The 17,303-nt window shown below is 38.3% G+C and overlaps 1 protein-coding gene and 1 long non-coding RNA gene across 2 annotated transcripts in view; one reads left to right on the top strand and one right to left on the bottom strand.

The window, feature by feature from the left end:
• plekha7b (pleckstrin homology domain containing, family A member 7b) overlaps positions 1–17,303 on the top strand; it is a 419,580-nt gene that overhangs the window by 354,663 nt on the left and 47,614 nt on the right. The window contains exons 12-16 of the mRNA XM_048606908.1: positions 1,075–1,140; positions 2,801–2,881; positions 5,902–6,051; positions 9,305–9,406; positions 13,627–13,735. Coding sequence (XP_048462865.1) covers positions 1,075–1,140; positions 2,801–2,881; positions 5,902–6,051; positions 9,305–9,406; positions 13,627–13,735 — 508 coding nt within the window. The remainder of the gene's footprint in view (positions 1–1,074; positions 1,141–2,800; positions 2,882–5,901; positions 6,052–9,304; positions 9,407–13,626; positions 13,736–17,303) is intronic.
• LOC125485218 lies at positions 6,516–16,868 on the bottom strand. Its single transcript, XR_007263952.1, has 3 exons — positions 16,771–16,868; positions 15,834–16,003; positions 6,516–6,616 (listed from the first exon to the last, which is right to left on the bottom strand). It is a non-coding gene; the product is annotated as an uncharacterized LOC125485218 (long non-coding RNA).

Here is a 17,303-nt window from a genome sequence, read left to right as displayed (position 1 = left end):
ATTTGAAGAACAGATGTTTGTAAAGTAATACTTTGCTCTGCAAATTGTCAGCTAGAATACACACCCATTACTGTTTGCAACTTGAACAGAAGGTAATGTGTTAATTGTTCAGAATTTGAGGCGTTTGATGTAAAGAAAAGACTCTGGATGTATGGTTGCCATGTATTTATCAATGATACTTTGGTTAGCCATCAACATTTGTGTAGATCTTCATCCTTAAATGTTTATATTAGAATGACCACCATGTGAGAAATACATTTGCTTTTTCTCAACCCTTCACCACCTTCGCAATTTTCTTTCCTCCCGAAGGGATTCGGTCAGCTGGGGCTAAAGTTCAATACACGTCAGCAGACTATCAGTATCTTGCCATTCTTCATTTAATCCACCTAAACAGTACATAGAACTGGGCCATTATGACAGGATTTCTCCATCGTTTCTCCTTCTGCTATTTTAACAGTAGTGTTAACATGCTTACATCACTAGTGGTCACTTCTTTGTTCTTGATGGTGGTGGGCAGCTCATCTAATGCTGAGGGTGGGACATCATTCTGAGCCATAACTTGGACGTGCACTTTTCAAGCAAGGGTCACTGGAAAATAGTCAACAAGAGTGGAAGCCCACAGATGCCATCACCAAATGGTCATGCAATGGGGGAAATAAATCTGTCACCGATACCTCCACTAACCTCCTGAATCTTCATCTCAAACATTAGTATATGGCACAGAAGTGCTAGTAAAAATGTTGAGGAAGTACTTCTTCTCATCTTTCACACTGTGATCACCAAGTTACCAATTTGTGAGGTTTATTTGATCTTGAGATTTTGCTGGTCATTTCCTTAGGCTGTCACTTGTTTTATAATTCCTCAGTTGGTCCATCCTTACCTTACTTTGGTTTTTACTAGATGCATTTAATAACAAAACTAATTTGTCGAATGTTCAGTTGTAGTTTTAGTAAAGACTTTGTATTTTAATCCTTTATGCAGTACAAACTTTTGCTTTGGGGGAGAATCCGAAGTTGGTTGGATAGAATTTTATAGCTTTCTGCTGCCTGTTTTCATCCTATCTTTTTATACCAGGTGACGGGACAAGAACCAATCAGACGTGTTCTGCAACCAGTTAAAATTGCTGAAAGCAATGTTGATGTAAGTCAAGTAATATTTTCTATTTCTCTACTTTTCCCCTGTAGCTACTATTAAAGAATTCCTTAAAGCTGGAACTGTACAGTAGTCTTCTGAAATTTGGTTCTCAACAATGAGTGTTGGCAAGTTATTTGGCTGTGAACAGTTTACTATCTGACCCCATCATCTCCAGAATTCCCTCCGCATTGTCCTCTGTTAGGAACGCTGGCTGATTAACCTTGTGTTTTTGTTGGCCAGGGATAAGAACTGACGTTAAAGCTGAGATCAACAAAAATGCTGAGATTAAGCCTAAATCATCCATGTTTACATGTCTTAATATATCCATCTATAATACATCTATTGACTGGTGCATCATGAAACTTGAATCAAATGGAATTATTGTTAAACTTGCCTCATTCCCTCACCATACTCGGGCTATCGTGTAGCCAAAACATTTTTGACTGAGATTATCAATATGTTAAAACAAAAGTAATAAAATGTAGTTCTGCGTGGAGAACTACGTGACTGGGGTTATAAATAATTTTACAGCTGAAAGGTTTTCTCCTTGTGAACTTGTCAATGCAGCAATTATTGACTTTCCATCTCTGATTTCTCCAGTTGCTGCATACCCAGTCACAACTGAATTATCATTGGGAGACAGCAAGCATAGATCATGCTTTGTCACCTCCAGAAGATTTCCAGGCAGTTATTATGCTACAAATATTGATGCAGATGTAATATCAGGAGGAGCTGTTTGTGGTAGTGATAACCAATATACCAGAAATCCAATTGTAGTTATTTTCATTTTCAAGATCCTAATTCTACTTGCATGATATCACATTCTTAACATCCTTCTATTCTTCATTCCTCCTCAATTTTATTTCATTGTTCTTTTCAATAAATAGCATACTAATTTGATTCATCTTGTCTATTCTCACTCCTTTGTTAACTTCGCAGCTTGTTTTTGTTTTTCCTTTTGTCTTCCACTAATATTTTGATGTGTTTTCAAATGAGAGTTTACTAAAGAAAGAGAAAAGTGGGACAAAGGGACAAAAGAGAGTGCAGGAGATTTGCGTTTAAAGTTGGAATTTTTTTTTTTAAGTGGTTGTTTTTCTTTTAACATCAGCTAAAAGCTCAGATATCGGATGGCTATGTCCAAGCATGTGTCGATCTATATCATATTTCTTAAGTCTTGAAACATGAAAGAGAGTATTGAGTGAAGATACTCAGTGATGGTCTCTGGATCACAACAATTCCTAGACATGTAACCTCATTTACAGTGTTGATAAAGTGGATGTCTCTTTCTCATGCATTTGCTGATATTTGCTGAAAATCATCTTTGCTTCACCTGGTCAGATAGATGCCTGGTGGTTGCAGCAACCTGTGGTCGTGTTGACCTTTTTGTATAGTGTACAGTGTATTTTGCAGGGGAAACCAGCACAGGCTTATGGAAAGGATAATGGAAGAATCACTTGCAAGTGAGCTCAGACCAGCTTTGTGTTTAAAGTGATGGTCGATCAGGTAGCTACTGCTGTAGTAATTCATGTTAAGTGCAGTAATATATTTTGCTTGTCGGATTAGTAGTGATAGAATCTCGCTTTGTAACTTCGTCACTAACACTGCCAAAACATTGTGTACATTTTCATTGCTGTTTTTGATAAATATTCATTCTTTCTGCCTCTAGGCTAAACTGAGCAGACTTTGTGAAAGGGACAAATGTCTCCAAGAACTGGAAGCCAAAGTTCGGCAACTGAAAGCAGATAAGGTATGTTGCAAGGAGAAACAGGAAAAAAGTGAACTGTGTACATCAGAGTGGAAGAGAAAGGAGCAGGAGTAGACAATGTGCTCCTGGAGCCTACACTATCACTCAATAAGCTTATGGTTGAACTTCTGCACCACCTCTCTCGTCCTATTCCCCTATTTTTTGAATCCTTAGGTGCCCAGTTAATTGCTCTCCACTCTAAATAGACTTACAGACTGAGCATTTTTACAGTTCTCTGGGAATTGAGATTTCTAAAGCTTCCAATTTAAAGAAATGTCTCCTATGTCTCAGACAAAACAAAACTGACGTTTTTGTCATGAGACCTTCATCCCTGAGTATTATATTCTTCAGCCTGCGAAACCCATCTCTTGGTATTGACCTAATCAAGGCTTCTCAGAATCTTTGTTTCAATGAATTCCCCTCTCAGCTTCCTAAATTCCAAAAGACCAATTCTGATAAATCTCATTAAAAATAACCGGAAAAACTGCAGATGCTGGAAATCAGAAACAAAAACAGAAATTGTTGGAATATCTCAGCAGGTCTGTCAGCATCAGTGGAGAGAAATCAGAGTTAGCATTTTGGGTCCAGTCTCATTCTGAAAAAGGGTCACTGGACCTGAAACGTTAACTCTGATATCTCTTCATAGATGCTGCCAGACTTGCTGAGATTTTCTGGCAACTTCTGTTTTTGTTTCTGATGAAGCTCACCCCTGCCACAGTATTCTTATCCGAAGAAAATAATTTGGTAATAAAATTCCAAATGCACAGCAGTTGATCAAAATACGTTAATGTCCTGTTTATATCTCTTTAGCTTTGTTAGTCAGTAGCAAACATGATGTACTCTCTAATTTCCCTTACAGGAAAGACTCAATTCAGACAAATTAATTTTTAATACTTGCAGTGGTAGATTTGTGGAACTATTTGGAACAACTTAGAAAAATAAAAGTGCAATCATTTTGTTTGGTTTTCTTCTACTTAAACAGTAAAAGTTAAAATTCATCTGATAAAAACAGTGATTCATATTTGAAATTCTACTTATTAACTGCCCTTAGTGTAATCTGTCATTATATATAAGCAAAGATAGGATGGCCAACAGTTTGATTGTGAAGAGCTCCCTGTCCAAGTTGGTTTGTTGTTTGTCCACACACACAGATTCCAACAGGCTCAATAGTGAGGAGTATTAAGGATAATTTGAATGGAATCTGGAACTTTCCTAGTTTACGTACCTCTACCACATTCTGTGATTTAGTCAATCAATGATTAAGATATTAGCACAATACATACTTATAATACCATCTAGTCGGAAATGATAAAGATGGAACAATGGTTCTGACAACCTTTTGTGCATATTGTGAACATCTGAGAGAATTCAATAGTGAGCGAGCTGACATGTGAATGGAAATACTGTTGGACTACTCTTCCCAAAGCCTGGACACGTGATCGAGAAGTAAGAATAATCTCAAGATAGTGGTCAGTGAATTTCAATTCAGTTAATTCACTGAATCTGTGATCAAAAGTAATCATCAGTAATGGTGACCATGAAACCACCAGCACTAATACTTCCTTCGCTTCTGCAGAAAGTGATACTTTGTTTTTAATTCATTCATGGAATGAGGGCGACACAGCATGTATTGCCCATTCCTAACTACCCAGAGGGCAGTTGAGAGTCATCCACATTGCTGTGGGTCTGGACTCACACTCACGCCAGACCAGGTAAGAATGCCAGTTTCCCTCCCTAAAGGACATTAGTGAAGTAGATAATTTTTTTCAACAATCGACAATGGAATTCTGTCATCTTAATTCCGGATATTTATTGAATTCAAATTCTATTATCTTTGGTGGTGTGATTTGAACCCGGGTCCCCAGAACATTTAAGAGTCCAGCAATAATATTGCTAGGTCGTCCTCTCCCCTTATTTGGATACCAGACAAAGACTGAACTGGACTTTGCTCTGGAGCTTTAAATAAACAGCACTGATTTGATGTGATTTGTTTACTTGCTTCAAGGAGGATAGAACCAAAGAAACATAGCACAATAATAACAGTTCAGCTGAGAAAACTGATAGTAAATTGCTAAGTTTTAGAGTGCAGTAATCCAAGTAACTGAAACTGATGTCTGTAGAGGATTAGAGACATTTGAATAACTAATAAATGTTTAGTCACAAACCCATTCTAATTCAGCACAGACAAGGAGCCAAAACTTCAACCAGAAAGCCATCAGCGTATGAGGATGGACTAGGAATTTCTGGTGCCTTTCATCCACTAAATCCATAGCAGGAGAATTATTCTAACAAAAGGACAACTTCAGCTGGATTTGAGACTTGATTTGGCGTCTGCTTCAATTTTTGTTGAGTTGGTTGGACTCAAGTTATGCGCCAGTATTTTAACAGTTGCTTACTTAAACATTGTATGAAGTGTTTCAATTTTTAATCTGTTTGATATAGAGAACTGAAGGAAGGGTAAAGGGGCATCTGTTTATAAACAAGTCATGTCTGATGTAACTTCTACCATGCTTAGTTAGCCTTCTGCATCCAGTCACACCCCACACTCATTTTGGCTGCTAGTCTAGACCTGAGCATGCAACCTCCATTTCTCTCCTCTGTATCACTACTATCACTCCTGCATCCTGCTGTTTAGACTCTGATGTCAATTGTCATTTCATTTCATCCCTACTCTACTGTCACTATTCCAGGTTCACATCCCACTTGATTAAATCCTTGGTTACCTAATAGGCCACTCTGCACTCTCCAAACTCCTAATATTCCTGTCACTGCATCTCCATCTGCGTCATCCTCTTGCCAATTTTCTAATCACTGGGTGCCAACCTCCATCTGCTTCTGTTTCACCTGCCACCCTCCCCTTTGACTCAAATAAGTCTGCCTATCCACATTCCACCACTACCACCAACAAAGAAAGGACTTGATTACTGGTGTATTTAAGAGGTGTCAGAGCACACTTCCTTTCATTTAGGTATTGCTGAAACAGTGTTATTTGCTGCAAGTTCTGATTTGTCATGTTTGTTCAGGACCAGCTTGAATCTGTACTGGAGGTAACCCACAGGCAACTGGATCAATATAAAGGACAGCCAACTCATACTGAGAAGATTGCCTATCAACAGCGGCTGCTGCAAGAGGATCTGGTTCAAATCCGAGCTGAGATTTCCAAAGTCTGTACAGTAAGTTTACTTAATTGGGCTATTTTACTAGTTGTTGTTGTAGCTTGTATGGTCTACCAAAGTAACACTCTTAATATGTCAGATATAATTAATAATTGTCTGAAAAGTGGTCGTATGAGTTTGTGTATCGCACACGCATAAACAGGAGCTAAGCAATATGACTCCACGACTACCAGGCCATTTTTTTAAGATAAATTTTTTGTTTTTCTTTGACTGTAACCTCCGTTAGAAGACATTTCAGATGTGCTCGTGCAAGACTGTTGGATATTATGGAAATGTTTAAACCATTATTAAGATTTTGTTTAGTAAAATGAGAAAAAAATGTTTTCACCTATTAGCCTGAACATAAGAATTAATGATAGAGAAAACATAGTTGCTGGTAAGAACGCAGTTTTTCTGCAGCATAACATATGAGCTGAAATAGCTACTCGATGATTACTCATTGCTCCATTTCAATGGTTTCTGGTGGCCTTTGGTTCCATGTCACTCTTCATCCAATGAAAACCCATGTCTTTCCAATGTAAACGCTTGCCTTTAGGTTGTTATTGCTCTTTCCATAATGAGTCTGTTGATATAATACAGCGATCATTCTAATACAAGTATTCCCCCACCCCCCAACCCCCACCAATTACTTGGCTCACTGAGCTCAAATTATTCTCTGGCACCAAATTCAGCAATACCTCATCTCTTCTCATTGGAGCACTCTCATACTGGTGAAGAAAATGCCCTCAAACAGATTTCACATATTTATTTTTTACTTAGCCTTACTCTAATAATATCCCAATTAATATTCAGGTCATTAAAACCGACCAATGTGACCATATAATTCTTACGTTTATCTCTAATTTCCTTTATCTACTTGTTCTTCTATATTGCTGTCACTATTTAGAGACTATTCCCAGTGGTACAATAGTGCCCTTGTGATTTCTCTACTCTCACTGTGTCCTTTCTTTGCACCTTTTTGTTGGATGTCCTCTCATTCCAGCATTGCAATATCTTCCCAATCAATATTGCCACCTTGCCTTTATTTGATTCCCATTTTTTCCAAATACTTCATACCTTTGAATATTTAGTGATCAGTCCTCACTAGTTTTGAGTAATTTTTCAATAATTACCACCATGTGATACTCTTACACAGCTGTTTGTGCTCATGGCTCATCCACCTTTTTTAACCACACTTTGTGAATTTACATGCATGCATTGTAAACCTGCTTTTCTATTCCTCATAGTCTGGTCCGACCTATTGTGGCACCATTCCCTCCCTCTGAGATATCCAAAGACATCCTCTATGCAACTTATTCCTCTTTCTACATTGATATACTGGTATTCATTTCCCAGCGTACTTAGTTTAAATCCTCCCCAGTGACATTCGTAGACATCCATGTGAAGATATTTATACCAGCCCTATTCTGGTCATCTCCATCTCTCTTGAATTGGTGCTTCTTGCCCAAAACTGCTCCTGGCAGCCAAGAATCTGAAGCCTTTATCTTGCTGCACCAGCCTCCCTTTCTTCCAGTTTTGTGCTCTCATTAACACAAGACACTTCAGGGTGCTACTTTTAACCTTCCTTACAACTCCTGAAATCTGATGTAGGATTTCAATCTCTGGACACAATTGTTGGTGTTACTTGTACAACAATTTCTGGCTTTCTCCTTTTCTCTGGAGGATATTCTACGCCGTTTCAATTATACCATTTACCTTGGTCAGCAGGGAGACAGCTTACCATGTGGGATGCACACTATTATATAAATGCCTTTGTCCACCAAACTACGAATGATCTATAATGACCATATTTCTACTCTTCGCTGTTCCTTCCTGTGCAGTATACGGCAGGATCTGCATGTTGAACTACAGTTGGCCTTTGTCAAGGGAATCAACTCACTTTGTTTGATCTGCAATCCTCTTTTTTTTAAAAACCACGAAACATACCCAGTCAGTTGGATGTGCAGAAAGTCAGGCAGGCGAACTGCTTTAAGGCCAATAGATGTGAAGCTGGAAAAGCACAGTAGGTCAGACAGCATCATCCTGAAGAAGGGTTTCACCCCGAAACATTGACTTTCCTGCTCCTCGGATGCTGTCTGACCTGCTGTGTTTTTCCAGCTTCACATCTATTGACTCTGGCTTCCAGCATCTGCAGTCCTTACTGTCTCCAAGACCTGCTTTAAGGTCTCTGTCAACCCTGATTTGTCCCCACTACGAGGAGTGCCATGTTAGCCCAGAATTAAGTCTAAACCATTACACCACCTTCAATTCTTCTAACTTTTCAGAAATTAAGTATTTTATGGGTTATTTTAAAATGACTAAGTGTTGAGCAGCTGTGAGGCTTCCAAGGCCAAACTCCGTGAGAATTAGCAACATTTTTGCTGAATGGGAAATGTCTAAAGATTTATGATGTGGATTAGCAAGCCATTCAAGTAAAACCTTTTACTTGTCTTCGACTTAATGTTTGGACTCTTCTTCGGAAATTAAAACAAGCCTAGAGCTACAAGAAGCTCCATGGTAGTGAATATATGGATGGAATCACCAAGGTCAAGCATTTGAAGATGAAAAGATAAGCTTCTTTGAAAAGGAGGTGGAATTGAACTGTTACATTCCTTGTATATTCTCCGGTCTGTACTAACACACTGCACTTTGATCAAGTCAATGGCTGTTTCTCAAACATCTTTAGGAAAGTAATGTAATCCCTTTGAGGTCAAATGTTTGGGCGATTTTTTTTTTAATTAAAATAATTATATTTGGTTACTGGAAGAATGGGCTGGAGAGAATAAATTAGATTTTTCTTTTGTTTCTTAATGTACATAAGTTAATATTGAGTAAAAAAAATCAGAGCTGTAATTACCCTCTTTTCCCTCAACAATTCAATCAGTAATATGTTGACTGGGATCATTAAGATCTAAGAATATTTGTCTGGGCATTGCTAAATGGATTGCTGTACAGCCTTTTGCAATGGGGGAAGCCATTTGTTAAATGTTGGTAAACTGTGGAGAAATAGATCGATTATAGGAAAGAAAAGGTTTTAATTGAAAAAATCTGTGCTATGAATTGAAGGTATTGTGTGCAGTCTTTTGAGCTTTGGGACTAGGCAAATAGATTGTGGCTCTGTTTACTTCTGTGTTAACTGCCTTATGGGATAAGTCAATAAAAACATTATATGAGATAGGAGAATAAAATAACACACCAACATTTAATCCATTTTTATGTTTCATAAGTTACAATGTGGAATTAAAGAAACCTGCATATCATTTCTCTGTAGGAACTGGAAAAAGCATGGAAAGAATATGAGCAGACTGAAAACGGTGTGAACCAGCTCAAGGAAGCTATCCTTGGATACATGAAAACTGCACCAAGCTCCCAGGCAAGCTCATTTTGTAGGAATTGTGTTTTATTTAAATCATTAGCTAAGGATTACTTTCAAAATAACAGTTTGTAAAAGCTCAATAGTTTGAGGAGTAAGCAATGAGTAATGGTCATGTTTCAATTCTCGGAAGTACATTGTTTGCAGGTAGAAGTTAATGATTTTCATGAGTTATTTGCTGCATAACATGAATTAGGAACAGGACTAGTAACCTACTCTGTCAATGAATAAGATCATGGCTGACTTGATAGTAACATCAAATCCACATTCTCACATAAACGGTTCTCTCCCTTGCTTAAACAATAATCTATCTACTTCACCTTTAAAAATATTCAAGGACTTTGCTTCCACCAGACTTTCAGGAACAGAGTTCCAGTGACTGGTGACTCTATATGTGTGGGGGGAGAAAAGTCATCACATCTGTTTTAAATGGGTGACTTTTGGTTTTTAAACAATGACCCTTAGATTATCACATCTACTCCACATCTGTTTGTATATTTTACTTTATCAATTTTATATTGTTATATTCTTATATATTTTTTCCACCTGTGTTATTTTGAATTGTGGGAGTAGAGTAGACCTTAGTCACTTACCAGATGCTTGGCACATAGTTCAATTTTTTTCTCCTTTTTGGAGTAAGGTTCAATTCTTGAAATTGACAAAGTTTCACACAAACTGAAGTATACCCCACATCACATCCTCCCTCTTCACTTAAGTCTGGTGCCTTATTAGAATCATAGAATCCCTACAGTGTGGAAACAGGCCCTTCGGCCCAACAAGTCCACACCGAACCTCAGAGCATCCCACCCAGACCATCCCCCTATAACCCACCTAATCTACACCTCCCTGAACTCTACGGGCAATTTAGCATGGCCAATCCACCTAGCCTGCACATCGTTGGACTGTGGGAGGAAACCGGAGCACCCAGAGGAAACCCACGCAGACACCGGGAGAATGTGCAAACTCCACACAGACAGTCGCCCGAGGGTGGAATTGAACCTGGGTCCCTGGTGCTGTGAGGCTGCAGTACTAACCACTGAGCCACCGTGCCACCCCTTTGTAAGTCGTACTATGTTGGCTAGTTTTACGTGCCGCTGTTATTAAAAGCCTGTCTGACTTGCTTAATGAGGGTCTAGTTTTAGATCTCTAGATTTCAGTTTAATGTAAACTATGAACTAAATTAATTTGTACAAAACCAAAACATAGACTTTCTTACCCAAAAATTACATTCAATCTGTCTCTGACTCTAGATACACTCAAATATATTTTCTTGTCTGTACATGAAAGCTACAAAATCTTACTGAATCTGAACACATACAACGCGTGCTTGTTTACCCTGTGTTGGGCTGAACTCCACTGACTTTCCATTCATAGTTTCACTCATAGTTGAGAGGTAGTGTGCTTGCTCTTGGAAGGGAAGGCAAAAGATGGAATAAAGACCACAGGGAGTTCATGGTCTTTGGGGAAGGGAGGAAAGATGTTCCCTGTAAAGACTGAAAGAACCCTATTTTCATCTGTATGGGCTGGGTTGGTGCTGGTGACAGACTCACAATGTCACAGGTACCTGCCAGTCCCACTTAGGTTCACCATTGCAGTGAATCTATCAAAACATTGACACATTTTACACCTGTTGAGTATTAGGGAGGAGCTATTAGTGCACTCCTTCTGCCAGAGTCTTAAATATTCCGATCATTAGAGCGTTTTTATTCCAGCACCAAAGCCTTAGTGTCTCCAAAATTATATTCCAGAGGGATTTGGGTTGGCGTCAGAGTATTTCTAGTTTTAGAATTTGATCCAAATTGTCACATTTCTTTAGTGTTCAGGGACAGAAGAGTGCAGCTACAAGGCAAATAAGGGGACCCAGAGGACAGGAGCTTCAGCCTTTGCAATTGTCTAATGGATTGGTTTATAATAGAAAATTCAATTGAAAATTGTTCTTCTGTGACTGTTTTCATTGTAACTAGTTATCAAATGTATGTTGGGAAAGCAAGTTTAGCAACAACGTCCAACTGCCCATATGAGTACTTTAATCAAGGTGAAGTCGCCACAAATACTTTAGTACTTCTAACTGAGACCTTCTCTAATCTGCACAGACATAGATAAATTCCCATTATTATTGTGGGAGATACTGTTTGAAAATTTCAAATAAGGCACCATATTAGAGCGCAGCTAAGCCAGTTTATCTTGAAATTTGACCTATGGTTTAGCTGCTATTCAGGAGCTTAATGTTATGAAATGGGATATAAAATGGGTGTAACTGTGATGAGCACACAATTTATCAAAAAGTACACACTGGAAAAAAATTGCTGTGTTGGGAATAATTTCTTGCATTGATTCCCTTGAGCTGAACTTTTACTTTATTTGCAACTAAATTATGGTTTGTGTCACATCTGCACCTGTGTTGGCATGAGAATTCTTTAGTTTTGTTAAATGCTACATTTCAAAAATCTTGGCAAATAGCTTGGAATCCAAAGCAAGCAAAGTACAGTGGGTGTGATCAGTTTTGTTGACAAAAGCATGTAGACTTAGCACTGATGGCAGCACAAAGCGAGAGGAGCACAGAATACTAATAAGTGTATGTCTGCTGTGTGGATTATGCAAACATTCTTGACTGGGTGAATAGGTAAGAGCTGTTCCAAATGTATGTGATGATCAAAGTTGACTGGAGGGAGAAAAGAATGATTGCCTGCAACAACTACAAGACTAGTAAATTCACAGTATTTAATGAACATGAATCCCGTGTAATTGAGTGCAAGGTGAGACAAGTCACCATAGTTCTTAACATTTATGTGGAGACCACCATTTTCCTTTTTAAAAGAAGAAAGCACAAATGAAGTACAGAACATTGTCAGTATTGAATATTAACTGGTGAGTACAGTGAGATTAGCATATTGAGGCCTTGGTGGACAGGACAGTAGAAAATGTAGAAATAATAATGGATAATTGAATAAACTGGTGAAAATTGACAATGAAAATTCACGTTGAAGAGATCAAAGTTGTGAAGATTCTCTGATGTAATGATGGGAAAACAGAGGTCAAGACAAGTGCTGTAATAGGTACACAGTTTAATTACTTGGAAAGCATCTTTTCTGAAGGTGGTTACTGCTAAAAATTAAATCTGAACTAGAATATCAATTGCAAAAAGCCATTCTTTTAAAAACCGAGAATTGTTCAACAAGGAACGAGGAGAGATTTTAAGAAAATAATGTTCAAGACTGTGATTTGAAGAGTCGTGTTGTATGTGCTGAAATGTGGACGTCTAAAGTTCTGAAATGGGCCACTTGGACAGTACACAAAATGGTGAAGAAATTTTCAGGATGATGACGGAGGAAAGGTTTAGTGAAGATCGTCAAGAAAAGGCATCAATGTCATATTCTGAAAGAAGAGAACTTGTTGAAAGAATGGATGAGGGATGATTAGAGGGCTGTAGACCAAGGGAAAGAAAGAGAATGATGATCTTAAATAATTTGTATTTGAAAATTGGATGGTTCTACAAACAACTGAGGAAGATAAGAGGACTATAAGGCCCAGAGAAAATGAGCACAGAATACTGCTACCTAATATTTCCTTGTACGACTTGATATCAAATGCTACTGTAAAACCGTCCTGTGAATCACCTTCTAATCAATGCTTGAATTTGTTGCATTTATATGGTGCAACAATAATTCTGCTCTAAAAGACCCTGATGCTCAGATGGTGATCAACTTATCAACAGTTTTCTCATTTAGATTCTCTATTCGTTATCCATGGTTATGTTGTTCAGTTACTTGAAATGACCTGGACTGACCTATCCCCTTCCTAACTCCCCACCTACACTCACCTTTACTGGCTCCATCCCCGCCTCTTCGACCTGTTTGCTTCCTCTCCACCTATCCTCTCCTCTATCCTCTCCTCTATCCATCTTCTATCTGCCTCCCACTCTCTCCCTATTTATTTCAGAACCCCCTTCCCCTCCCCCTTTTCTGATGAAGGGTCTAGGCCCGAAATGTCAGCCTCTCTGCTCCTATGATGCTGCTTGGCCTGCTGTGTTCATCCAGCCCTGCACCTTGTTGTCTCGGATTCTCCAGCATCTGCAGTTCCTACTATCTCTGATTCAACTTGAAATGACTGTTGGTTGTCTTGATTTGTCAAAAATACGGGTAAAATGTTGTTAATTTTGGTCACAGGTCGCTTTGTCTAATTTGAACTTGTAAGTTGATGACTTGCTTTTCTGGATTCAGGATCAAGAACAGATAAGAAAGGATCTGAGGAGAATTGAGGATGTCATGGCAGGCCTCAGTGTGAACAAGAACAACTATAAAATGATCATTGAATCTATTCAGAATCCTGGTGAGTGCAAGTTTTGAAACTTGTTAGTGCAATTTTTTTTTACCTTCTGCAACACTAGCTTCCACCTGTAAGCTAACCCCAGGATCACAGATGGCATTACTTGAAGAAAAGCAGTGAGTTCTGGCTGACAATCCTCCAAGTTAATTTGCCATCCATATTGATACAATTGGGTTGATTTTGTCATATAAAAATCACTCCCTTGCTAGCCTGCAGAGAAATGTAATTGCATTCAGACATGCAGTGTATTTCAAAGTATACAATACCTGAAAAGCTTTAAAACATCTCTTGGATGCGAAAGTCATTTGTCATGTTTTAGATTTTGTTTTGATCTATGAAGAGATGTTTTGGAAGTAAGTATTGGACTGTGAATGAAAATGATTTCACAGTTTTAAGAATTACTTTAAATTTACTGGTTAGTCATCACTCATATTATCCCCACAGACAGTAGAGTAAGACCCGTGTGACTCCAGCTCCTTTACTGAACCACCATGGTTCACTTTCCAGCACTTTTGCCTCTTGCTCACAGATCTCACTGAAAGTCAGTGTGATCCGATACTAGAGGCTTCAGCACAAAATTTCAGGCTGGGACATCAGTGCAGTAGTGATGGCATTAAAACATGAGATGTATTTTAAATTGTGTGTTTGTGGGAGAGCTCAACTGGTGCACAGACATTTACACATTCTATCTTACAATTTTAGATGTATTTGCATCTTGTATACTTTATTCATCAGAACCCAGCTTTTAAGATCACAAGATGTAGGAGCAGAAGTGCATCATTCAGCCTATCCAGTCTAGTCCACTGGACGATATCATGGCTGATTTAGTAATCCTCAACTCCACTTTCATACCATTTCCCCCAAGACTCTCAATTCCCTGACTGATTAAAAATCTGCCTATTTTAGCCTTGCGTGTACTTAATGACCCAATCTCAACAGTGCTCTGCAGTAAAGAATTCCACGGATTCGCTACCCTGAAGAAATTCTTCCTCATTACTGGCCCATCTGGGCAACCATTACTCAGATTATACCTTTTGATGCTAGACTGTCCCACAAGGGAAATCAACTTCTCTGCATCTACCCTAGGAAGGGTAGTCCCTAAGAATCATAAATGTTCAACAAGGTTGCCTCTCAGTCTTCTAAATTCATAAAGTACAAACTCAACCAATTCAACATTGCCTCATAAGACTCAATCTGCATAATTGGGAACAACCTCATGAACCTTCTCTGAATAGCCTCCCATACCAATCTTTCCTTTGATGAAGGGATCAAAACTGTTCGCAATATTCTAGGTGTAGTCTAACCTGGTGCCTTGTATAGTTTTAGCAAGATTTCCAGATGTTTATATTCCATTCCCTTTGAAATAAAGGCCAATATTCCATTTTCTTTCCCTATTACTTGCTGAACTTGTATGCTTTCTTTTCATGATTTATTTATAAGAACTCCCAAACCTCTCTGTGCTGCAGCTTTCTGCAGTCTTTACCCGTTTAAAAAAATATGCAGACCCTTTATTCTGCCCAAGTGCATAACCTTACATCTTCCAATGTAATATCTTATCTGCCAAGTTTTTGACCACTGACTTAACCTGTCTATATCCCTCTTCAGAATCTTTGTGTCATCCTCACCATTTGTCTTTCCACCTATTTTTGTGCTATGCACAAGTTTGGCCATTGTACATTCACTTCCCCCATATAAGTCATTAACACATAATGTAAATAGTTGTGGCCCCGGCAGTCCACTAATTACAGGTTGCCATCTTGAAAATACACCTCTTATTCCAACTATGTATCTTTTATTAATTAGCCAATCTTTTACCAGTGCTAAAGTATTATGTGGTTTCATAACTGACAAAGTAGCTAACATGTGATACCTTATTGATTTTTTTTTTTGGAAATTCCAAATATTTTGCACCCACTGTTTCCCCTGTATCTGTTCTACTTGTTACATCTTCAAAGAATTGTAATAAATTTGTCTTGAAACCCTTCTTGAAGCCCTACTGACTCAAGTTGATTATCCTTGTGTCTTTCTAAATGTTCTGTGATTACATTGTTTATAATAGAATGTAGCATTTTTCCCAATAACAGATGTTAAGCTAACTTACCTATCATTTTTTTGTCTTTCTGAATAAAGATGTTATGTTGACAGTTTTCTAATCCTTCTGTACTTTTCCAAAGTCTAAGAATTCCTGGAAGATTGCTGCTAGTGCATCCAGTATCTCTGTAGCAACTTCCTGTTAATATCCAAGGGTGCATCCCATCAGGTCTAGAGGATCTATCAGCTTTTAGTTTCCCTAGCACTTTTTCTGTAGTGATAGTTGCTGTATTTATTTACTTATCCCCTTTTTGCCCCTTGATTCTTTTGTACCTTTTAGAATGCTGTTCATGTCTTCAAAAACTGATGTAAAGCATTTATTCAACTTTTCTGCCATTTCCTGTCCCATGACTTCCCCAGCCTGAATCTCTAAGGGTCTTGTATTCACTTGGGCCCCTCTCTTCCTTTTTCTAGATTTAACTAATTTCATGGTAATATCACCATCCTAATATTATTTGCAAATTTACCCTCAAAATTTGTTGGCTCTCTTTTTTTTTAATGAACTTTATTCATCCTCTGTCTTAGTACTAATCTTTACCACATTGTACGTTTTTGATTTTAATTTGATGCTATAGTTATTGACCAGACCATACACCAACAAAGTGTTGTGAGGAGATAGCCTGGACCCTAAGTTGTATATTTATTTAAAGTCAAGTGTAAGGTGCTATGTTCCAGATGTGATTCGATTGGTCAACCACTGGGCTTTAATCAAAACATACTTTATTCTTACAATACAGTTAAAATACAAACAATAAGGAAGAATTGGCCTAACTTTATCTTGTTAAGTATTTCAATAGAGTTAAAGTACTATTTCACCACTACTTATCAACTGTTTCAATATAGGCAGCATTCCATAATCACACCCTTTGGACAAAATACAGTTTAGTAAAAGTTATAGTTCTTGCATGCCATCTCCTCTTCAGAATAGAAGACAGATACAGTCTGACCTTTTTAATTTTTAAGAGAAAGCCACGCTGTCTAAGACTTCACTGTCACAGTCAGGAACTTGAACTTTTAGCTCAGCAGCCAGCAGGAAACATTCGAACGAACTGAAAGCAAAACTAAAAACTTTCTTGCGTCTGTGTGAGCCATGACTCCACCCACTCATGACTCCCTTGTGTCTCAGTTTAAAAATAAAGCACCCAGGGAGAACTCAAAAGCTGTTTACCAACTGCCTATTGTAAAAGAGACATTCCGGTATCGCTATGACAATCCCTCTGCAAGAGAAACAGCAGAGAACACCTCTCTTAAAGGCCACAGTTGCATCACATTATCCTTAACTTCCATGAAAACCAAAAGAACTGCGGATGCTGTAAATCAGGAACAAAAACAAAGTTGCTGGAAAAGCTCAGCAGGTCTGGCAGCATCTGTGGAGGAGAAAACAGAGTTAACGTTTCGGGTCCGGTGACCCTTTCTCAGAACTGTTCTGAGTTCCCAGTTCTGAGGAAGGGTCACCAGACCCAAAACGTTAACTCTGTTT

This window comes from Rhincodon typus, chromosome 17 (genome assembly GCF_021869965.1).
Source record: "Rhincodon typus isolate 14 chromosome 17, sRhiTyp1.1, whole genome shotgun sequence".
Classification (NCBI taxonomy): Eukaryota; Metazoa; Chordata; class Chondrichthyes; order Orectolobiformes; family Rhincodontidae; genus Rhincodon; species Rhincodon typus.
The sequence above is the reverse complement of the archived record's forward strand: the minus strand, read 5'-3'. Positions and strand labels throughout refer to the sequence as shown.